The following is a 23,909-nucleotide window of genomic DNA, read 5'->3' as shown; positions in this document are numbered from 1 at the left end:
GTTACTTAACCAACAATATCACTACTATGTAATTACTAGCGTATAACTATAGCAAAATACTAAATATTCTTACATAATTGACTTCTGTAATTATAGTAATCTACCGAAAATAACAAGTATTTAGTAAGTTATAGTGAACTTTACACCCCAAAATTGCATTTACTTTGTATGAAAGTGACCTTTACGGCCTAAATTACTATATATTTTTTAAAATGATGTGGACGTAAGGGACTACTGGACGTTTTTTCCACGGTGTAAAGGACACTTAACTTTTTAACTATCTTATTTAGCGTTATGGTCACCAGACTACCCTGTAAAGACAAGAATTCTAAGCACTTTTCTCATAGACATCGTAAATATTGGTCAACAAAGAAAAAAAATACAACAGATTTTTTGAAATAAAAAACGTTTTTTGCTTCTCCTGAAAAGTGGCATTTTGTCCTTTACGCCAATTGAACCTAAAGGTATCGATATAATAAAAGTTGTTAAAAGATAGGCCATAATCGAGCAGTTCATTTGAAATTGCGAGTAAGTCCTTATTTATCACTTATCAGTCCCATGTTTGTAATGTACTTAGACAAATTTTCCAGTCTTTACTATTGTTACATTTCAAATGGAAATAAAGTACCTACGAGTATTTTTCACTGATAAGATAAAACATTTTATGTTTCTCTGACCGAAAATTTTACCGGAATTTCGTATATTAATTTGGCTTTAAAAATCCGCGAATTATTTAATACGATCTCGGTCTCTAGTGCACCCTTGTCCGTAGATTTTCATCCAGCAAAATACCTTTGTAGCTTCAATGATTCCTGAATTAAAACAGGTTTTAATATTACTTCTACACTGTTTCCTGGCAAAACATTTTCGTGTCCCCAATTCCCTGAAAGCCTCTTTAGGATTATCTGAATTTATTCTTAACATAATTTATATTAAAGACCAAGAGCAACCAAAGACAATTAACGTTTCTTAGGCATTCAATTAAGTACCAGTAACAGAGCCACATAGGTACATGTTTATTATCAAAGGACTCACACAACAACAACTTTCATGAAAATATCAGTAATGGTAAATATCAGCGGGGTGAAATCAACGAGTATATTTTGCTGCTAAATTCAGCCTGACAGCTGTATTTACTAAATCATGTCCAAACATTTTCCTTTTACGTATCATTTCAATGCATCGCACGTCCGTGGTAAGCCTTTGAAAGGTACACGACACGAATACATTTGATACCGAGCATTTATAGGACTTCGCCGAATAAATTTATAACGTAGCTCACAAAACCAGACGTTTATATTTTCAGGATATTGTTTTGGTAAAAAAATGGGATTGTTGTGAGAATAAAAAGCTTTCAAACATTTTGTTGAATTTGCCAATAGAGAGATGTATGTATCTTGATTAGGTTATTTGTAAAAATCTAAAAAGAACAATTAGTAAACAAAAGTCATGATAAAATACACATAATAAAGTAATAAAGAATTTGTAAAAGGAATAAATACAGTTTGAAATATTTAGATACTCCCAGGTGATCTGTTGGTAGGACACCAAAAGCGATACGGGCTCAACTTCCGTGTAATAAGTGCAAAAAATAAAATGTGACGCGACGCGAGTTTAGTTAAGGTGCGAGGCGTATAGGCGTAACATATGACCAGTATTAGGTACCGAGGGCACGGCGGTGGCCCTGCTAGCCGGGACGAGACAAGCGCAGCGCGATGGCACTGCGTTCCGTCGATTTTTTGGACCCTCATAACTTAGGTTTGGATTATACGAGTACCAGATAAACAAAATTCTCGTAATCTTATGTTAATAGTAAACTTATTACATGTGAAGTTTCAATTGCATAGCGCTTATATTTTAGATTTTATTGATATTATAACAAACTTCGATTTCATCACTGACCTGACTAACATCAGTCAGTCGATCATTAGGGCGTGTCCGTAAATTCAGCTAAGTTATATAACTTATGTTCTGTCCCTATGAATGGTCCGTGGGCATATAAATGGAAACCGGCCAAGAGCGTGTCGGACACGCCCAAAATAGGGTTCCGTAGCCATTACGAAAAAAATGACATATTTTTCTAAGGATTTATAGTATACGGACTCTTCCAAGTTTAGGTATATTTTATACCTTAGGCTGCTATTAAAGGGTAAAACTACTAAGTTAATAATTCTCAAGCAAACTTAGCCGTTATAGTTTTCCTTGAAAGTTTGATATACTTACTATCATCATGAATTTTTTGAAATTTTTCCACCCACCGGTTTAGATTTTACTGAAAATCGATTTTAATGAAAATTTGCACTTTAAAGTTGAATATTTCGCAAAAAAATCAATGAATCGAAAAATCGTCTTAGCAAACCCCTAATGGTTTTAAAAGACACCTATCCAACGATACCCCACACTATAGGGTTGGATGAGAAAAAAAAATCACCCCCACTTTACGTCTCTGGGAGGTACACTAAAAATTTTTTTTAATTTTTTTATTGTACCATTTTGTCAGCGTAGTGTACATATATATCCGTGCAAAATTACAGCTTTCCAGCATTAATAGTCCCTGGGAAAAGCCGCGGACGGACGGACAGACAGACATGGCGAAACGACAAAGGTTCCGTTTTTGCCATTTTGGCTCCGGAACCCTAAAAAAACAAGTTGATTTTCACTGCCAATACGTAGGTACTGAGATAGCAGCGCCTCTCACTAACTAACACGTCATTCACAGCTTCAAATATTTATGTTCTTTAAATTGCTATGTTTTATTAAGTATTTTTGTTAAATTGGAAGTTCTTTGTTATTTTTGGTATATTTAATGGTTCCAAGAACATTATGAGTTAAAATTACTGTACCCAGATTTATAAAAAAAAAACATTTATTTCAAACTCAAAGAATCCATATCGTGTTAGTAAAAAAGACAACTTAAAAACTAGATATTAAGTAGCTAGATATATGTAATATTTAAGATATTGGTTTTAAGGAAATTACAAATATAAAAAAAAAAACAAGGGAATAGGAAGAAAACGGCAAGCACCTATTATTGTTAGTCAGTTGTGTAGATATTATCGCTGGGCAGCAAAGTAAGTATTTACAAAATGTTTGCTGACAAACTGGTGGAGCATCGTCACCACCCAGACGCAGTAATCCTCTATGACATGACGAAGCAAAGCATTTAAGTAAGTGTACGCAGTTGGTTTTAAAATATTTGGAATAAAACTCACGTTGCTGAATATTTATTTTATTTATATCCTTTATTTTGATGTTATTATGGACGTATCTTAAATAGTTTTCAAAATGTTGCAAAGTCTCTACAATGTCAAGTGGTTTTTCTAAGCTGCAATTATTTTGCAAGATTCCTGGGTAAAGAGTAATATTCTATTTAGTCCGTTAGTTAGATACTCGTAAAATATTGGACATGGGACACAATTTTTTTGTTTTTTCAATTAAGCAAAAATTTACAATGATGGTAGTCGTCAAAGTTCGGAAGTTGGGAGTCCGTGACGTCACTCCTTAGTAAAAAGTGTACGTAGGCGTGACGTCACATGAAACTTCAATCGGCTATAATGTCCATAATTTTTTGTTTAGTAAATAAAAGAAAAAGTACATGTAGGATATTTTTTGAAAATCTAGCTGACGGATTAATTATATTTTTCAGAAATGTAGCCTTTTTCTCCTGATTATATTTACACAGTGGTTATTTTTTAGGTAAGGTAACGGCGCCTATTACCGTGGTACTTAAGGAAGTTTTCAAATGAGTCCCAAAAATTAAGGGTATCAAAGCTCCTTAACAAACGAGAATATTTTTTTTATTTAAGAGCGTTTATTGAACTTTCAGTGTCTTAACTTTTTGGGCTCGTTTTAGTTATTAGTATTTGATAAAATAATTATTGAAATCAAAATACCCAAATCTTCTATTACCGTGGTAATGGACAGGCTGTGATTCCATTACCGCGAATTGAGCTTCTATTACCGAGGGTATAAAAAAACGGCAATTTTCTACCATCGGTAAAAGGAACCCGACACATGTTTTGGAACTTAATACCGAGGGATTAAAAAAGGGTAATGGCTTTGGTTCTGTATAATAAATTGTACATCAAATTTTTTTGAGAAAATTTAAATAAAAAACTAAAGTATGATTCGAATAGTGTATCCAGCCCATTGTATTTTATTATGCTTATGCCACCAGTTATAGTTTGATGTATGCATGCTGAGTAAAAGTCACAACTTTATCTAAAAAATCTGCACTTACGGTACCCTAAATGTGAATTATTTTAACAGAAAAATAAAATGTCACTCGGTAATAGGGACTTCTTTAAGAACCTATTACCGACCCAAAGACAATTGAATGGGTCGGTAATAGATTCCCAAACATTCTATTACCGAGGGTTATGCGATCATACCATCGTTAATTGGCTTAATTTGGAGTATTGTAAAATCTAATTCCGACCTATAAAAACTATAGGATAGAGTTGTGTTTGAATTACAAATCAAATATACTTATTACATCCTTGGCATATAACCAAATTACATAACTGGTAAGTAAATATAAATTTCATCGCAATATTTAAACAACTTGGCAAAATAACGGTTTCTATAGAAACTACAAATTCAGTATTGAAGTTTTGCTAAAATTAAGAGTTTGTTAATACTTTTCATACCACGGAAATAGTTTTTTAAAAGCGTGAATAGATCAAGATTGAAATAACTGCAACAAATTATATAAACGATAATTTATACCAAAAATAAAGCTTGAAGAACCAAAACTACCACTTTAACTATTACCGTGATGTACCACGGTATTACAATCAACAGTTAAAATGGCGCCTATCGCCGCTGTATTTTATTTCCATTTTAATCGTATTTCCGGGCCAAAAATGTACAAAAAGTATTCAGAACTCGTACAAAAAACTATAAAAAGCCATTTAAAACCATAACATTAGTTCAATTGCCATAAATATTGTAAAACACTAAATAAGATTCGAGTCTGCTTGTATGTGGTGTCACGCGTTAGTATGGCAAATCCTCTCCGTCGGTGCCATTTCGAAAATCACGAATTGCGAGATGTTTGATTCATTCACATACACTAGCGCTAATAGATCCGTGAGTCGACTAAATAAGCTTTTATCTTGTAAATATATTTTTTTAAGAAATCTATCGGTTTGATTATAAAATGCGTATTTTAAATTGCCGCGGTGATGACCGTCGATTTCGATACCCCGGTAATAGGCGCCTTTACCTTATATAAGAAGGGGAAAACGGGCATGCGGATCACCTGATGGGTATGGGTTGTTATTATGTCGTGACGATTGTAATCAAGTTAATCGTTATGCAAAAACCCCTCAGTAACCTGTGTCTGTAGTGGTCGTAGTGGGTATGTGATATGCTAATACACCGCTTCCTCTAGTCGTTAATGAACAATTAAGAAAATATGCAAACACTGTAATCTACGAGATAAGTTCTGTATTGAGACACGTGACTTTCATTTACGTAATTTGTTTAACCTTGCCTTTCAGTGAAAACAACAGATTTTTTACACGAGTATATTTTAATGAACAGAGATTCCTTCTCGGAATAATTCTAAACAAAGGAAAACATCATAATAGACGGCAATAAACTTACCTTTAAGAGAAGTCGACTTTTGAGCTCCCGTAATTATGATATTACAATTTATATGAAAATCCGGAAAACCACAGGCATAGATAATTACGTCTAGTCCATACTTACACCATTTCATCTAAATATGTACTTCTGTTGCCTAGTTTTCAAATGAGACCGGGAGTACGTTTGTATGGAGAAAGGATCGAAGAGACAGCTCAGTTGCAATATCATTAACAAATGAATAGCGAAGACGTCTCAAAGATCCCAGAACTAAATTGTGCTACCGGAATAAGCTTTTTAATTTACCCTAAGATCTTACATATTTTGACTTAACCAGGAACGTATGGTTGATCAGCTACTTATAACAAAAATAAATAACATTATTATACATGTCAATTTACAGTTTCCGATATAGAGATATATTTCCCGCGAAGGTTTATGAAAAATACGCAAAGAGTACCTACGTGCGTGCGTGCGTGCGTGAGTGCCTGCGTACATATGTGTGTTTGTTTGTAACTCCTTCACGCTTAGACAGCTGGACAAATTCAAATAGAAATTTAGTATGTAAGTAGTTAGATAGCTGGACGTCTGGAATAACAAAGAGGCTACTTTTTATATCAGTACTCCTACGGATCGGAGTAAACTCCCAAAATTTCATCTGCTCAGTTGCCAAATTGCATGAATTTGGTGCGGGTGTTTTACATATATGCAGCCATAATGAAATTCACGATTTAATATTAGGATTTTTCATGAAAATTTTGTAAAATCCCGCGGAACTTCAATTCAACTGCCTAACCTTTTACGTGGGCGAAGCCGAGGATAAGTCTAGTTTTTAGAGTTCCGTAGCAATGGCAAAAACGGAACCCTTATAGTTTCGCCATGTTTGTCCGTCTGTCTGTCTGTATGTCTGCGGCTAAGCTCAGAGACCGTTGGTACTATAAAGCTGTATTTTGGCATGAATATACATATCAACGCCCACAAAGTGGTAAAAAAGAAAATAAAAAAAAATTAGGGTACCTCCCATACACGCAAAGTGGGGATGTTTTTTTTTCACTTCCACCCTATGTTGTGGGGTATCTTGGATAGGTATTTGAAAATGAATAGGGGTTTGCAAAAACATTTCTTGATAAAGTGAGAGATATTCACTTCGAAAGTTCAAAGTATCTAACTGTTGAACCGCACGTCTAAAAATATGGAAATTAAGCATAATAAAAACTTTATAGGAAAATTATTTTCAAATTAATCAGATAAGCAGTTTTTAAGTATTTGTAAAAAACGATTTCTAAGCTAAGATTGTAATTTAACCGACACTGCGTGCATTTTTTTAAAGTACCTATAAAATCACGCTAAAAGTATCTTCTTTCAAACAAATTAAAAATTGAAATCGGTTCATATTAATAAAGACTTATCTCTGAAAAACCATTTAACTAAAAAAGTCGTATTTTAAGTCCACCTATTGTGACGGTCAGGAACTACGGAACCCTACACTAAGCATGGCCCGACATGCTCTTGACCGTTTTGTTTACCTTCTATGTTGCTGTCCGGCTGATGATTTAACGATTTAATCGCTTCTAATGTCATCGCTCATTATTGTTAAATTTTAATGGCAACAAGCATCAACGCATTATTAAGTTAATAATGTTAACACAAGCTATACAGGGATTAGCTGTGCTAAACGTACCTTGATGTTGATTTAGAACATGTGTAAAAGAATAATCCTCAACGGCAGATTCTTCGATGTGTGTAGTGTAGAAAAAAAACCGACTTCAAAAAACCACGAAAATGATTTTCTACAAAGCCATTTGAAGTTTTTGAAGTCGAATCTATGTAGACGATACGGAATATAAATCACTGCTAGAATAAAAACGTTAATTGAATCAACCAATAATATTTTTTTTACCTTCTATGTTGATGTCTGGCTGATGATTTAACGATTTAATCGCTTCTAATGTCATCGCTCTATTTTTGTTAAATTTAATGGCAACAAGCATCAACGCATGACTTAACAAGCTATACAGAGGGATTAGCTGTGCTAAACGTATAATAATGTTGATTTAGAACATGTGTAAAAGAATAATCCTTATCGGCATATTCTTCGATGTGTGTACTGTAAAAAACCAAAACCGACTTAAAAAAAAACACGAAATTAAGTAATTTTCTACTAAGCCGTTTGAAGTGTTTGAAGTCAGTGTCTCAGCACGAGCCAGCAGGAGTGAAAGAAAATCAACGTATTTTAAGTAGCCAAGATAAATGACTAGGTGTACCTACGACTCCTCTTGGCGCGTGCTGCGGCACCGGCTTCGAACAGTTAGTAATGTTAAAATAGTTACTAAATACAGTTAATTAAAGTTGAAATCAATAATAAAATGAGTACTTTAAATGGAAAAAAACTCTAGACTTCACGTGATTAAAATCGTCGGTACTGGGTATCAAAGCTGGATATAAGACTTCTAGTGGATATACAATTCTTGGTTTTGGAAACAAGTAAGGTAAATCTCAAAACAAGTAGGTAAAGAGCCGAAAATCATAGTAGCCCCAAAACAGCTTTGTTTATCATAAAAATGGTATGAAGTTTTAAACTATATATTTGTTGACTTTTGAGTTTCTACGAAACCGTCAGTGTTCGAGTCCAACTCGCATTTGGCCGGTTTTTACACTAATTCTTCCAGAAGCTGTATATTTCTCACTAGATCAAAATTATAATCAACTAAAAATAATAATTCATCATTTTAATTTAGATCTTCCAGAAATATTGAATTATGTGAGTCTAAATCAAAATGGGATACCTATTATATTTTGAGTTGATTTTGTTTGGTACGTACTCGTACAGTCACCAGCACCAATATCTGACACAACAAGCGTGCATAAATATCTGATACGACTCTATTTCTAGGGCCGGAAGGACGTGTCAGATATTTTTGCACGCTCCGCTGTGGCAGATATTAATGCTGGTGACTGTACAAGCAAAACGTCTGGTTTTGGATAAAATCTGGCACATGGGTAGCTTCACACATCGGATTGTATGCACTATCAAAATGCTTAAATATGCACTAAAAAAAGGGCGAAATGTGCACAAAATATGCACAATCAAAAACGATTTATTATTAGAATTTAGGTTTTTTCGTTACATTATATTACATAAATATAATGAGAAAATGTATATACATTTATTTACGATCTTTCTATTCTATTTTGTTAGATAACGCAGTAGGTAGTTGTTGTCGACTTTTTGTAGGTTTCTGTCTTGCAGCTAAATAGGAAGCAGTACGTAACAGTACTCACATATTGATCGATTTGATATTTTTTTGAAGAAGGTATTCGCTTCTCAAAAACTTTGCAAAAAATCACAGTGCCATCAGTCGTAAATTGGCCTGGGTATTTTTTTATCAATATTCCATTAAAGTCTGGTTTTTTACTGGCGGGATTATTTCAACAAAAATAAGATTTTCGTAGATAGATCGAACGTGTCGACGGCATTAAACAATACGCTTAACTACTAATATAAGCACTGTCAATCAAAAACTACCAAAATATGCTATACCTAACGCTATAAAAATGCAAACATGCAAATGTATATAATACGATGTATACTTATAACCTAAATTAACAGATTAATACGATATTTTTATCGGGGCACTTGCAGCCGGGCTTTGCAGAGTTCCTAGTTGCCATAGATATGTTTCACAGACAAAGACGCGGACAGCTTTATTATAGTATTTTATGTAACAGTTTTCTAACAGGGTTAAAAAAAGGTGAGTGGCGTGAGTGTAAGCTCACATCGTAAGAAAAAGATTTTTTTGACTTACTTGTACAACGTTGCATACAATACTTTTTCTTCGACTGGGTACTTATTAATTACAATACAAAATTAGAGAAAAAGTAAACTTTAAATGTTTTCATACTTTAGTAAAAAGTATGGCAAACGCAAAGAGAAGCTAAACAACAATAAACAAGTGAGAAATATAAAAATGACAAAAAATGTCTAAGTTAAATTTTGCTTTTTATTAACATTTACTTGCCTGTGACGATGTTAAAGATATGCATTACTTATGTTGGCAGGCTATGGATTATGTTCAGAAAGTTTTTATTCTGTATAAAAACCATATAAAATAATGTAACTGGCTGCACCTTAGCCTGTCCGAACCTACGAATTAGGAAAAAAAACCGGCCAAGAGCATGTCTGACATGCCCAAAATAGGGTTCCGTAGCCATTTCGAAAAAATTAAGTAATATTTTTCTAAGGATTTCGTATTTTATACGGAGTCTTCCAAGTTTAGGTATATTTTATACCTTAGGCTGCTATTTACTCTTAAACTACTAATAATTCTCAAGCAAACTTAGCCATTATAGTTTTCCTTGAAAGTTTGATATACTTACTACCATCCTGATTTTTATCAAATTTTTCCACCCACCGGTTTAGATTTTAGAGCTGTTATGGGGAATAGACAATATAGATTTTTCCAGAATCTTGTTATGTATCATCATCATCATCATCCCAACCTATATACGTCCCACTGCTGGGCACAGGCCTCCTCTCAGAACAAGAGGGCTTGTTATGTATGCTGTTTGGTCGTGAATTCGTGATTAAGTAAATCACAGATTACAGTATAGGAGTAGAAAAAGTAATAAAGCAATATCAATACAGTAAAGACAGTTATTACGAGATTGTATGATATGCGACATCGTAGCAATACGATATTATTTAATTAATAGGTAGGTACCTAAAATAATTGAGATAGTGCTAGCAATTTATTTTGATGTTTTAGATTCACAAACTATCAAATTTTTTATTATGTAAGTAATGTAGTTTTCCTTTTTATAAACGATGGCCTTTCAGGATGTTCTTATTTTTTATCTTTATGAAGAATAATCTTTTCACTTCCTTTCGTAATTACAATCTTATGGAATTGTGCAAATATCCGGTTGTTTGTACAATCTAATTAGCACTTTACCATTCATCTGCAGTATTACGTGTGATAAATATACCATGTTTATTTTGAGTCAGACGACGCAAAACGTTCGTTTGTGTAAGGCTTCATTCGACACAGAGTTATCTCGGCAGTACCCTTTATCTCTCCTTATCTTCACTAATTGCTAGACGAAGTATAAAAGCATGGCTCTATAAAATTTGGAACAAATTCTAACGAACGAGCTCATATGAGACACACAAGTCTTAATACTTAAGTGTTAACCACGAACGAATTTCGCATTATATAAAAGTTTAAACATCCACGATGAGGATTATATATTTACTACTTATTGTAAGTTAAAGTTGATTTGTGTGATTTGTATTTTTATTATAAAGTAACGTCCTAATATTTTGTGAAATTTAATTTTGTAAACGTGATCATATCGATTAGAAAGTGCACTGCAATTTGTTAAAAAACAAATTATTTACCGACATAATCAATTGCCAACATTAATAATAACTTATCTTTGACATTGACTTGGAAAAAAGTTGTATTCAAAGTTTGCTTACTGATTTCATTTATTTATTTCGTTTTCAGGTAGGCGTATGTGCCGTCAGTGCGAAATATTTACCTAACGAATCGAATCCATTAGCTAGATCACTGCTATCATCTGACGATAATGACGATTCATCATCGTCTTCAGAAACCGATGAGGATGATAACAGTAATGTAGTGGATTCCTGGGAAAGAAAAATTGAGGAAAAGAATCGGAAACGTCTCGAAAAACTTGAAAGGGAGAGAGAAAAGTATGAAAAAGAACAGCTAAAGCAGCAACGAAGATTCGAGGAAGAAAAACATAAACGCCTGGAAGAACTTCAAAAACAAAAAGAGAAGCAGGCTGAAGAGCTACGTAAGCAACAGGAAAAACAAGCTGAACGGGAACGTAAGCTGCAAGAAAAATTAGCAGAACAGGAGCATAAGCGCCAGGAACAGTTGGAGAAGGAGAGGCATAAGCAGGAAGAACAAGCACATAAAGCAGAAGAACGAGCACGCAAAGCAGAAGAAAAACGCGCCAAAGCAGAACGTAAGCGTCAGGAAAAGATTCGTAAACAATTAGAAAAACTAGAAAAAGAAACCATTGAGAAGGAACAAGATTTCCAGGAAGCTATTGAATCAACGGAGTCTAATGATGTTGACCTAGATGATATTTGGAAGATTTATGTGTACGAAAAATATGGCTTAACTGCCCTGAGCACTAGCCTTGAGAGGAAAACTGCCCTAAGTAGATATTTGAATGAGGAACTGGGAATTAATGAGAACAGCACCAGGACGGAGAGGCGACAAGCTGTCAAGACATTTATTCAAACCAAGATATATGAAGATGTTGCCACCCTGGATGCCTGGAGAAATCATTTAGAGCGGTACTTAAATACAAAAACGGTACAAGCAGTGCGAGCTAAGCTCGAGAAGAAAATTGAGAAGCTTGAACATAAAACTGTCTTACTCCAAACTGTTAGTGCACCATGGACCGCAGTGGCGCGACAGAAAATTGAAGAAAAGAAAAGTTTACTACAGTCTTTTGCGCAACTTTTGTCAAATTTGCTTGCAAACTGGAATCCTTTTGCTTCATCCACAAATGGCGCTAATGGAGCTGGTAGCAACTCAGTAAATAATCCTGCATCTGCTATTATTCCTGCATCCGGATCCGGTGCTGAATCAAGTGTTTCAGGAGTAGCTGGCTCTGAAAGCCCTGCTGGACCTGAGGGTGCCATTGCCTCTGGAAACGATGCCGCTCCTGAAAGCCCTGCTGGATCTGAAGGTGTCGCTGCCTCTGGAAACGTTGCCGCCCCCGAAAGCCCTGCTGGATCTGAGGGTGCCGCTGCCCCTGGAAACGTTGCTAACCACGGAAACCCTGCTGGATCTGAAGGTGCCGCTGCCTCTGGAAACTCCGGCGCTCCTAGCAGTTCTGCCGGCTCTGAAGGGGTCGCTGCCTGTGGAAATGTTGCCACCCCTGTAAGCCCTGCAGGATCTGAGGGTACCACTGCATCTGGAAACTCCAGCGGTCCTGGTTCTGAAGGTGCCGCTGCCTCCGGTAACGTTGCTGCCCCTGAAAGCCCTGCTGGATCTGTGGGTGCCACTGCCCCTGGAAACGTTGCTGCCCCCGGAAGCCCCACTGGATCAGAAGGTGCCGCTGCCTCTGGAAACTCCGGTGCTCCTAGCGGTTCCATCGGCTCTGAAGGTGTCGCTGCCTCTGGAAACGTTGCCGCCCCTGAAAGCCCTGCAGGATCTGAGGGTATCACTGCATCTGGAAACTCCGGCGCTCCTGGTTCTGGAGGTGCTGCTGCCTCCGGAAACGTTGTTGGCCCCGGAAGCCCTACTGGATCTGAAAGTGCCGCTGCCTCTGAAAACTCCGGTGCTCCTAGCAGTTCTGCTGGTTCTGAAGATGCCACTGCCTCCGAAAACGCTGCCGCCCCTGGAAGCCCTGTTGGGTCTGAGGGTGCCGCTGGAAACGTTATCGCCCCCGGAAGCCTTCCTGGATCTGAGGGTGCCACTGCCTCTGAAATCTCCGGCACTCCTAGCAGTTCTGCTGGTTCTGAAGGTGCAGCTGCCTCCGAAAACGTTGCCGCCCCTGGAAACCCTGCTGGGTCTGAGGGTGCTGTTGCCGCTGGAAACGTTGTCGCCCCCGGAAGCCTTGCTGGATCTGAGGGTGCCGCTGCCCCTGGAAACGTTGCCGCTCCCGGAAGCGCTGCTGGATCTGAAGATGCTGCCTCTGGAAACTCCGGTGCTCCTAGCAGCCCCGCTGGCTCTGAGGGTGCAGCTGCTTCTGGAAACTCCGCTGCTTCTAGCAGCCTTACTGGATCTGAGGATGCCGCTGCCTCTGGAAACTCCGCCGCTCCTAGCAGTCCCGCTGGCTCTGAGGGTGCAGCTGCTTCTGGAAACTCCGCTGCTTCTAGCAGCCTTACTGGATCTGAGGATGCCGCTGCCTCTGGAAACTCCGCCGCTCCTAGCAGTCCCGCTGGCTCAGAGGGTGCCGCTGTCTCTGGAAACTCCGCCACCCCTGAAAGCTCTGCAGGATTTGAGGGTACTGGAAACTCTCCCGCTTCTGGTAGTCCTGTCAACTCTGAAGGTGTTGCTGCATCTGGAAACCCTGCCGCCTCTGAAAACTCGGCTGCTTCTGAGAGTGCTGCAACTGGCGCTTCTTCAGCTGCAGCTAACTCTGCTCCCCCTGCTGTATCTGACATTAATGCTCCTATTGTCCCTGTTGCACCTGATGCTGCTGCCCCTGAATTGGCTGCCGCAACTTTCCCTGCAGCTGCCAGTGATATTGCAGCTATCCCTGTAGCTGCAGCTGCTCCTGAAGCAGCAACTACTTCTAATACCGCAGTTGCCCCTGAAGCAGCAGCTGCCCCTAATGCTGCGGCAGCTGCCTCTAACATTGCACCTACACCTGCTGCTGCCCCTGAAGCCGCTGCCGCACCTGAAGCTGTTGCCACTTCTGAAGCTGCTGCAGCCCCTGAGTCTGCTGCTGTCCCTGATGCTGCTGCTACCCCTGAAGCTGCTGCTGCCCCTGATGCTGCTGCTAACCCTGAGGCTGTTGTTGCCCCTGAGGTCACTGCTGTGCCAGAAGCTGCTGCTGCTCCTGAGGCTGCTGTCACGTCCGAAGCTGCAACTGTCTCTGAATCTGCTGCTGCATCTGAAGCAGCAGCTGCCCCTGAAGCTGCCACCGCACCTGCACCCTCCGCTGCTCCTGCCGCGCCTGAAGCTACTGCTGTCCCTGCGGCCACTGCTGCTCCTGAGGTTGCTGCTGCCACTGAGTCAGCTGTCGCTCCTGAAGCCAATGCTGCCCCTGAAGCTGCCGCTGCACCTGCACCTTCTGCTGCTCCTGCCGCGCCTGAAGCCGCAGCTGTAACTGAATCTGTTGCCGCACCTGGAGCTACTGTTGTCCCTGAGGCCACTGCTGCTCCGGAGGTGTCTGTTGCCCCTGAGGCAGCTGCCGCTTCTGAAGCTGCTGCTGCTCCTGAGGCTGCTGCTGCCCCAGAGACTTCTGCTACCCCTGATGCTGCTGCTACTCTTGAAGCTGCTGCTGTCACTGATGCTGCTGCTGCCCCAGATGCTGCTGCCCCTGCTGCTGTTGCTGCTCCTGAGGCTGCTGCTGACTCTGTAGCCGCTGCTGCTCCTGAGACTGCTGCTGCACCTGAGATCGCTGCTGCTCCTGAAGTTACTGCTGTCTCTGAGGCTGCTGCTGCCCCTGAGATTGTTCCTGTCCCTGAGGCCAATGCTGCCCCTGAGGCTGCTGCTGTCCCTGAGGTCGCTGCTGTCTCTGAGGTTGCTGATGTCTCTGAGGCTGTTGCCGCTCCTGAGGCTGCTGCTGGTCCTGAGGCTGCTGTTTTCCCTGAGGCCACTGCTGCTCCTGAGATTGCTGCTACCCTTGCTGCTGCTGCCCCTGAGGCTGCTGCTGTCCCTGAGGCTGCTGCTGTCCCTGAGGCTGCTGTTGTCCCTGAGGCCTCTGCTGTCCCTGAGGCCGCTGCTGCTGCACCTGAGATCGCTGCAGTCCCTGAGGCTGCTGTTGCCCCTGAGGCCTCTGCTGTCCCTGAGGCCCCTGGTGTCCCTGAGGCCCCTGCTGTGCCTGAGGTTGTTTCCAACCCTGAGGCTGCTGCTGCCCCTGAGGCTGCTGTGGTCCCTGAGGACACTGCTGCTCCTGAGATCGCTGTTGTCACTGAGGTCACTGCTGCCCCTGAGGCTGCTATTGTTCCTGAGGCCCCTGCTGTCCCTGAGGCTGCTGCTGCTGCGCCTGAGATCGCTGCTGCCCCTGAGGCTGCTGTTGCCCCTGAAACCGCAGCCGCCCCGGAACCTGCTGCCGACCCTGAAGCAACACCTGCACCTGTGGATGCTGCAATTATTGAGTCTGTTGGTGCGTCTGAGTCCACTGTTGTCCCTGAAGCCGCGGCTGCCACAGAAGCTGCTGCAGTTCCTGCAGCGTCAACGCAGGGCCCTGTCGTTGATATTGTAACTGCAGCGCCAGTACAAGTTGCAAATGAGATTGCACCAGTAACCTCTGAATCTCCGGTCACCTTATTAGACATTATTTCTGGACCAGTAACACAAGCAAGTGTATCAGAAACCGCTGCACCAAATGTAGAGATAGACCAGAGCACGCCAACTGATTTACCTGCTGATATCGTTCCTATCCCGGTTGAACCCGGCGCGAGTGTTGTGGAAATCACCCCACAGTAAATTTACGTCTAAGCCGTCAAAGAAACATTTCAGTGTATAAGAACAATTTTATATTATGAATTATTTATAAAAATGTCCTGTTATATAATGCAATAAATTTAATTGGTAGATTAGAAGCAAATATTTATACAATTTTTATTTTGTATTTAATTTCTAGTCCCTACCTTTGATAATTTATGTGAACATCTCTGTTAAAGATGGTGTTGCAGATGTTTATGGGCGGTGGTGATGTCTTACCATCAGGAGACCACTTGCTCGTTTGCCATCCAGTCGAATAAAAAAAAACCACGGCTAGATCAGCAATGTTAGAAATTATCACCGTAAACAAAAAAGAACAGTCCCATATGGGTTTAACTGCCTAAAAACAGATGTTCAACAAGGTACTAAAACAAGTCATTATGGTGGTTTAGTCTCACGTTAAACACTCTTTTAAACATTCACAAACCGTGATTGACTGTTTAGGAGTTTCCATAGTAAATTTAAAAAAAATACTGTAATCCCTCGAGATTAATGAGGAGCTTTTAGTTCCGATATGCAGGCTAAAGTAACATTTTAGGAGCATGAGAAAGAAGGGAAAAAGGATTATTACACATGTTTTATTTGTAATATTGTTTGATTTTCGTTTTCGGGGGCCACGGCAGTGCCCCTACCAAGTCGAGCAAAACAAAACCAAAGGCACGGCCGCACCATACTTTTGTCGAAGTCATTCAGGCTATTTTCAACATCCTATAATTTTGTTATAGCTTAAGCTAGAACCCTGAATTTTCAGTTACCTATAAGGGCCTAATGGGCCTTACATATATTATTAAGAAGTCGAAGAAGATTACATGTTAAAGTTCCTCAGTTTTGTCACTGACATACTCACTGACTCACTATCATCACAATTCTAAGGTACTTCTATTGGACCCACAAGCTCCAAATTTGGGTGCCCCTTGAAATTACGACAAACTAATTATCGAATTTTATTTCATCAAAAACGATATATGAATATTCAACTCTTCTGCAGAGAATAAGCGGATTTTACAAATGTTTATGAAAAATCCACTATTATCTTTGCGTTCTGGGAAGAAAGGTTAAAGAAATATGGTTTATCTATATCTATAGATACAATACGAAGGCATTTGATGGAATATGGATTCAAATTTCGAAGTACTATGCAGAAACCTCTCCTTACTGAAAACACACGGAAAAGAGACTGTCATGGGCGAGTGAAAACAAAAACCGGGATTGGAACAGTAAAATATTTTCAGTTGAAACTTCATTTTGGGCAGCTAATTACTCGACTTGGGCTTGATTTACGGCTGATAAGAGATTGTTCGTGCGGACCGTGAAACACCCAGTAAAGGTGCATGTTTGGGGATGGTTCTCAATACAGGGTTTTGGCCTTTTGTACTTGTTCACTGGTTCATCCAAAAATGGCGAAAATTTATGAAAAGGCATTGTTACCTTCCACTAAGAAGATGTTCTCAAGGCATAATGCTTCATGGATCCTGCAAGAAGATAATGACCCTAAACACGGAAGTCGGGTTTGTACTGCGTGGAAGGCCGAAAATGGCATCGATGGTTTGGGTTGGCCCTCACAATCACCCGATGCCAATCCAATAGAAAATGTATGGGCGTGGATGAAGCTATATTACGAGGAAAAAATACTGTTAGTGTTGCTGATCTATCTCGAGAACTGAAGTCCATATGGAGGTCTTTACCTCGCAGTTACGCTGAAAATTTAGTTGAAAGTATGCCTCAAAGATGCCAAGCGATTATAGACAATTGGGGAGACTGGACGCCTTATTCGAATTCGAACGTTCATCAAAATACTCTTTCCAAGCTAGACAGTTGAAATTTTAAGCATCATAGATGATGTATTTCTGTTGCCGCTATAACAACAAATACTAATAAAAACAGAATAATATAAATATTTAAGGGGTACTTATTACGGCCACCTGCTTGAAATATTGACAGTATTTATTTGTATTTTCATTCACTTAAAAAAAAAAAATAGAATACAATAGAACTGAAGATATTGACTTTAGCCAGCCTATGCATTTGCGAAGTTGCAGTCTTTGTCAAGTCAAATCCTACGTTGTTTCCATTGCAATGTAACACACAACGGCTCCAGAAGTGTTCGCCATAAACATAAAATACAAATTATGAAAGGCAGAACAGCCTTGTTAAGGAAAAGTGTCCTAAGCATGGCAACAAAAAATTATAATTCATTGTCCGAAGGCCTTAAAGAGTTAGATATTAATAATTACAAAAAAAACATTTAAAGGCAAGGCTAATAACTGAAGCATATTATACTATTGATGAATTTCAAATTAATAAAACCTGGCATTACAATCAATTACCTATTTATTTTATCGTGACACTGTTATAATAATATTATAATCATTGCTGCTGTATAGATGTGATTGATTAATAATAATACTGTAATAATATATAATAATAATAATAATAATAGCATCTTAATAATACACTTCTTACATTCTTACTTTGACAACCGATCACAACACGTAGAAATCGAGCATACAGACCTTAAAACTGGTAGAATCCAACGAATTAGATCTGATATTTTGTTCATGATCTACATTAATGATCTACCCTCTATACTAACTGAGTACTGTACGCTCTTTGCCGATGACATTTCAGTCACATTTCCATGCTCAGATCCTAGTGAGGTGGAATAGTACATTGTGTCTTAAGGGCGGCAAATAAGGAATTACGAACGAGAGTCTATTAGAAGTCTTTAATGAGTCGATGTTCGTAATAATAGTACAATGTTTTTCATCACATTTGCAAGTAAAATTTTATATTTGTAAAAGAAAAAATATAATTCTTCCAAATATTGGCGATACCTTAGGCTGTGCTCTTGGCAGCGTCGCCCTCTACCTCCCTCGGCCGGCATGCGCCGCAACGTGCGTGTGCATGTGGTCCATGTAGTCCTGCAGCAGCGCGCGCAGCACCATCAGTACGGGCACTGACTCATTTACCGACCTTGGCCTTCATGGCAAGAAAATTTGTACGCGCAATGACTCATTTACCGACCACGGGTTTCATGACAAGCACATTAAGGTCGAGGGTTTTATTTGGGGGGTTGCAACTAAGGTAGCCTGCATGTTAAGACACTGTTTACGAGCAAGTGTGATGAAAAGTAAATTAAATCATGTACTCGATCAAATTGTAATATGGCTACAAATTCACAACTTACAACTCAACTTGGGAAAAACTAAAATCATTCAATTTAAACCATACCAGAAACCTGCCTTAACATTCAACTAGACGTTTCATAACACAGTTTTAGAAAACGTGAATTCAGCAAATTTATTAGGGATTGAACTAGATACGGGCCTAAATTGGCGGATGCACATAGAGAAGCTGTCCAAGAGACTTTCTTCTTTTATTTATGCCCTTCAACACCTGAAACGCGCCACCGATTTCCAGACTGCACTTTCTTTATATTACGCCTACGGTCACTCAAGAATTTCTTATGGTATTATGCTTTGGGGAAACAGCTGCAACGCTCAAAAAATGTTCGACCTTCAGAAGAAATGTATCAGAATACTCACAAATATTGAACAAATGGAGTCATGCAGGCCTCACTTCATCAAACATAAAATTCTCACCTTCACATCTATGTACATCCTAGAATCCTGCAAGTTTGTTAGAAAGCATATAAATTTGTACACAATAAAAACTGACCATAAAAGAAATAACCGCAATAAAAATATAATCAAACTGCCATTTTCCAAATTAAAAATAGTAAAATCAAACCCTCACTACATGACTATAAAAAATTACAATCATTTACCGAATTCATTAAAAGACATTGATAGTGCTGTAGCGTTTAATAACCAATTAAAAAAATCCTAATCAATAAATGCTTCTATAGCCTGGATGAGTTCTTCGACGACAAAATCGAGTAAGTTGTTTTGCCGAGGACTGGTGGGTGGTTCTTAGAGTTCATATGTGGCTAAAACTAAAAATGTGTCTCAGGTGAGTGTGTAATTATACCTATATGTTTATCTTTTTTTCATTCCCATGCATGTTAAATACATCCCAATTATAATAGGCACCCTCCGATTACTTGTATTGCCGTGCCCTGTCAGGGCGTCACATGTATACCTAGTTTGTAATTTTCCATCCCAATGCCTGTAATGTGACATGCAATAAACAATTTTGAATTATGAATTTTGAATTTAATAGTACTCTACTGTGATATTTAGTGTAGTTTTTTTATGTCTGTTTTTGTATTAGATATTGTTGTAGATTTAAGTTGAAAATTTGTACGCCTTTTAGGTAGATCGCAGAGAACTTTTTCTTATTCTATAGTACGACCCAATGTATTGTACATGTGTATCACAAATAAATAAATTAAAAAAAATTAAGGTGGGCTCCCGTATAATCCAGTAACTTTGTCGCCTGAAAGTATGGGGCAGTATGCGTCAAATCCGGTAGTTCTGAATTTTTGCAGACTTGTTTATGATGTTGGCCTATGGCGATTATAACCCTAAAGGACTAGTTTTTGAAAAAAAAACTTAAAACGTTTTTAAAGAAGACTAAATTTTCTACAATATGATACTAGAATTGTCTCTGTCGACCCAATAGTTTCCGAGATTAAGTCTTTCAAATTTGTCCATTTTTTTCGAACTTCGCAATTTTTTGCAATATTTTAGACGTCACTCGAACAACTCTAGTGGGATGAAGTTGAAGAACCTTCTCTCCTGGGGGTGGATATCCACGCCACAAGGCCTCTACCCCAAAATGATGACCAGAGATGCAGCCCCACAACACCTCTTGCAGATGATTTCTTCCGGCTGCACGAAGGGTTGTGAGAACGCGTGCAGCAGCAGGAAGGCAGGATTAAAATGCCCATCAGGCTGCAGGCACTGCAGCGGGGCCTCTTGTGACAATATACCTGATGTTGCAGTTGTAAACATCCCAGAAGGCGACGATCTGTCCGATATCGAAATGGAGGATGACTTGACGGCACAAGACGTCGACGATTCATTACCATCCCCTGAAGGGGATATGCCATCCCAATACGTCGATCCGGACACGGACGAACCTCAACCGAGACCTCCCAAGAGGGCTAAATTAATTTGATTTTTTGATTTTCAATATTACTAAATTTTCTAACAAATAAACTTATTAACTTTTGTTGTACTTTTCTTTTTTATTTACTTCATTATTCGTAGCTTAGCTTTAACATCATCGTTCACACTCCTCATTATCTTTTTTAACATCCCATCATAAAAGTACAGGGCTTCGATAGTATAATCAGGGTCAAAATTCATTCAGAACGACAGAATTGCAAAAAATTGCGGTTCGAAAAAATTATAAACTTTGAATGGCTTAATCTCGGAAACTATTGGGTCTACAGAGACCCAAATAAAGTTTAATCTACTTTAAATTCTAAGAATGTTTTTTTAAAAACTAGTCCATTAGGGTTATAATCGCGAAAATTAAAAAAAAAAATTCAATAGGCCAACATCATAAACAAGTCTGCAAAAAATCAGAACTACCGGATTTGACGCATACTACCGATGTATAAAGTTACTGGACTAGTACGGCAAATGGGGTTTTTTGTCATTTTTTGCTAATGTTGTATAGGTACGGAAGACTTCGGTGCGGGAGTCCGACTCGCACTTGGCCGTTTTTATTTTATTTTGCAGGTGCGAAACCGGGGCTGGTCGCTAGTATTATTATATCACTAGCTTTTGCCCGCGGCTCCGCCCGCGTGGTATTCGGTTATCGCGCGCTGTTCTCTCGGGAACTGTGCATTTTTCCGGGATAAAAAGTAGCCTATGTCACTCTCGGGCCCATAAACTATCTCTATGCCAAAAATCACGTCGATCCGTGACTCCGTTAAGTCGTGAAAGACGGACAAACACACAAACATTCAAACACACTTTCGAATTTATAATATTATATAACTAAATATAAGTATGGAAGTATGGATTTAACTTGCCCTGTTTGTTAGGTCAACCCACTTTCTGTGGTCGGAATAATATAAAATTTGGCATTCTTATATAAATCCGATGAGAATACATTAATCTGCTAGCGAAATTCTGGTAGTCCGGCCAAGACTTTTGTCGCTTGTCATTTAGTTTGTAAGTACTCATACTCTTTAAAACACATTACTCAAAAAAACGAGAAAATGGCACATGCTAGGTGTCCTCAAGAACTAAATACCCATGTGAAGGGAAGGCATTTTTTAATAGATAATTTTGCAAAAATATGAAGCAACTGTTAGAACTACAATTAATAAAAAAACGAAAGAATAAAGTTATTACTATATTTTTACTAATGACTTGAATAACTATTTACAATGTTTGGTATAAGGATATTTACTTACTTAGGAATGCACATTAGAGGTAAATTCTCACAATTTATTAAATTTAAATTTATCTATATTTATTACAGGTAATAATTTAAATAAAATTAACAATCTAAATTTATTACAACAAAGCCTTAAAATTAAATATCGTCAAATCCAGTATTTGCTACCAGGGTTTGGGGGATTGGAGTAGTTGTGCTGAGTAAGGGGATCAGGGATGTTGGGGAAAGCGTAGGGCTCATTCATGTACTTGTATTCTCCGGAGAGGCCGGCGAGGCTCATGTTCAAAGAATTATGCGATGGACTCCAGTTTGCAGGAGTTGGGTCACCCGGCACCTTAGAGTAATCAGCAGGTACTTTGTAATCACTAGCTGGTAATGTTTTATTGTACTCCTCAGACGATGGCTTCACAAAAGTATCTTCCCTCGGCTCGATAATTTCTTCACTCGCTATTTTATCGTCTTCAGTTTCTTTGGGTAAGTAGTTGATAGGCTTATTGTAGACATCATATCTAGCGTAGTCATTTCTTGGTACGCCAGGATCTAATATTTGGCTATGAGGAGATCCGTTTGCGCCGGCCACTAGATGGCCGAATGTGGCTCCAGAAGTGCTCGGAAAAGCAGCGCTTTGGAAGGCCTGATTTAGATGTTGGGACTGTGCCATAAGTTGATTGTAGTTGGAATACTTTTGGTGGTGCCAAGCGTCAGCGTGTTGTGGATGATGTTGTGAGAGAGATGGGATCTCGCCAGCAGGGTAAGGACAGGGTATCTGTGGCATTGGCAGTGTGGAGTAGCTGGCCAGGCTGGGCGCTGTATTGGATCCTGTGTGCTTGCGGAGTCTTGCTCGCCGGTTTGAGAACCATACCTGAAATTTGATAGGAAATATTGAATAGGGTAGCTATAAATCACTAGTGAATGTAGCTATATCCTACATTAATTAAATATATATACTCGTAGATAGTTTAGCAATACAAGCGGCGAAATATAGGTCGTAATCATGGTGGTAATTCACAATTAGTACGACAGAGTTTAGTTAAGTATATTCCTTTTAGTAGGAAGTTTATTTGCACATTTAATTTAGGTACGGCTCGCGTGCGTGATTTTTAAGGTTCTGTACCCGAAGAGTGATAAACAGAATCCTATCAATTAATTTATCAATCCATATGATATGATATGTAATCGGCGAACATAGGTTTATATTTAACTGCAATCTTTCAAGTGTCAATTCTTTAGAATTACAATTTCTATACAATTACAATTATTTTCAAATGAAGAGCCTGTCAAAATATAATAGCTAAGTGCTCGATATCTCACTTCATACAATATGTTTAGGAGTACCTGTATCCTGGCTTCGGTAAGCCCAGTCTGCTGCGCTAATTCCTCGCGTGTGTATACATCAGGGTACTGGGTCCTGTGGAAAGCTCTCTCCAAAGCGTCCAACTGTTCGCCTGTGAAAGTGGTACGCGACCTGCGCTGCTTCCTCTTCAGTGTCAATCCTGGCTCTGATTCAATGTCTGAAGAGTCTGATCCTCGACCTAAGTAAAAAGTAATCGCCATAAGTTGTAGAAACTTTTTAGTTGCTGTTTCTATGTATCTACATTACTAAAAAGTTTTAGGTGCACGATAGATTTGCTTTTGTATAAAGAAAATTATTGATGTAGGTACAGGTTCTATAAATTATAAGGGCCTAATCTAAACGCGGGCAACCCGAGCAATAAATTAGCTCGTAGCAATTTGTCTTCATCTGTTTTTTTGAACACGCGTTAGTTATTAATAAAGTGTTTTTTGTGAAAACCCATATCACTTTTTAAATCGCCCAAATCAAAAACCGTCAGCTCGCGG

At 39.0% G+C, this 23,909-nt stretch overlaps 2 protein-coding genes across 5 annotated transcripts in view; one reads left to right on the top strand and one right to left on the bottom strand.

The window, feature by feature from the left end:
• The first annotated feature begins 10,718 nt into the window (after positions 1–10,718).
• On the top strand, positions 10,719–15,872 carry LOC141440633 (uncharacterized). Its single transcript, XM_074105150.1, has 2 exons — positions 10,719–10,850; positions 11,097–15,872. Exons 1-2 carry the CDS (start codon positions 10,824–10,826, stop codon positions 15,732–15,734), a joined length of 4,665 nt encoding a protein of 1,554 aa, XP_073961251.1. The 5' UTR covers positions 10,719–10,823; the 3' UTR covers positions 15,735–15,872.
• A 6,140-nt stretch (positions 15,873–22,012) lies between these two features.
• Positions 22,013–23,909, bottom strand: part of LOC141440642 (protein gooseberry-neuro-like) — a 35,398-nt gene continuing 33,501 nt past the window's right edge. For all 4 annotated transcript variants that reach the window (XM_074105160.1, XM_074105159.1, XM_074105161.1 and 1 more), the window contains exons 5-6: positions 23,406–23,602; positions 22,013–22,932 (exon numbers count right to left, since the gene is read on the bottom strand). In XM_074105160.1, the coding sequence (XP_073961261.1) occupies positions 22,219–22,932; positions 23,406–23,602 (911 nt within the window). In that variant the 3' untranslated portion in view covers positions 22,013–22,218. The remainder of the gene's footprint in view (positions 22,933–23,405; positions 23,603–23,909) is intronic.

Source organism: Choristoneura fumiferana, chromosome 23 (genome assembly GCF_025370935.1).
Source record: "Choristoneura fumiferana chromosome 23, NRCan_CFum_1, whole genome shotgun sequence".
Lineage (NCBI taxonomy): Eukaryota > Metazoa > Arthropoda > Insecta > Lepidoptera > Tortricidae > Choristoneura > Choristoneura fumiferana.
The sequence above is the reverse complement of the archived record's forward strand: the minus strand, read 5'-3'. Positions and strand labels throughout refer to the sequence as shown.

Coding starts and splice junctions, on each gene's coding strand:
- LOC141440633 (XM_074105150.1), top strand. CDS start 10,824: ATGAGGATTATATATTTACTACTTATT. Junction 10,851..11,096: donor TTATATATTTACTACTTATT/GTAAGTTAAAGT, acceptor TTTCGTTTTCAG/GTAGGCGTATGTGCCGTCAG.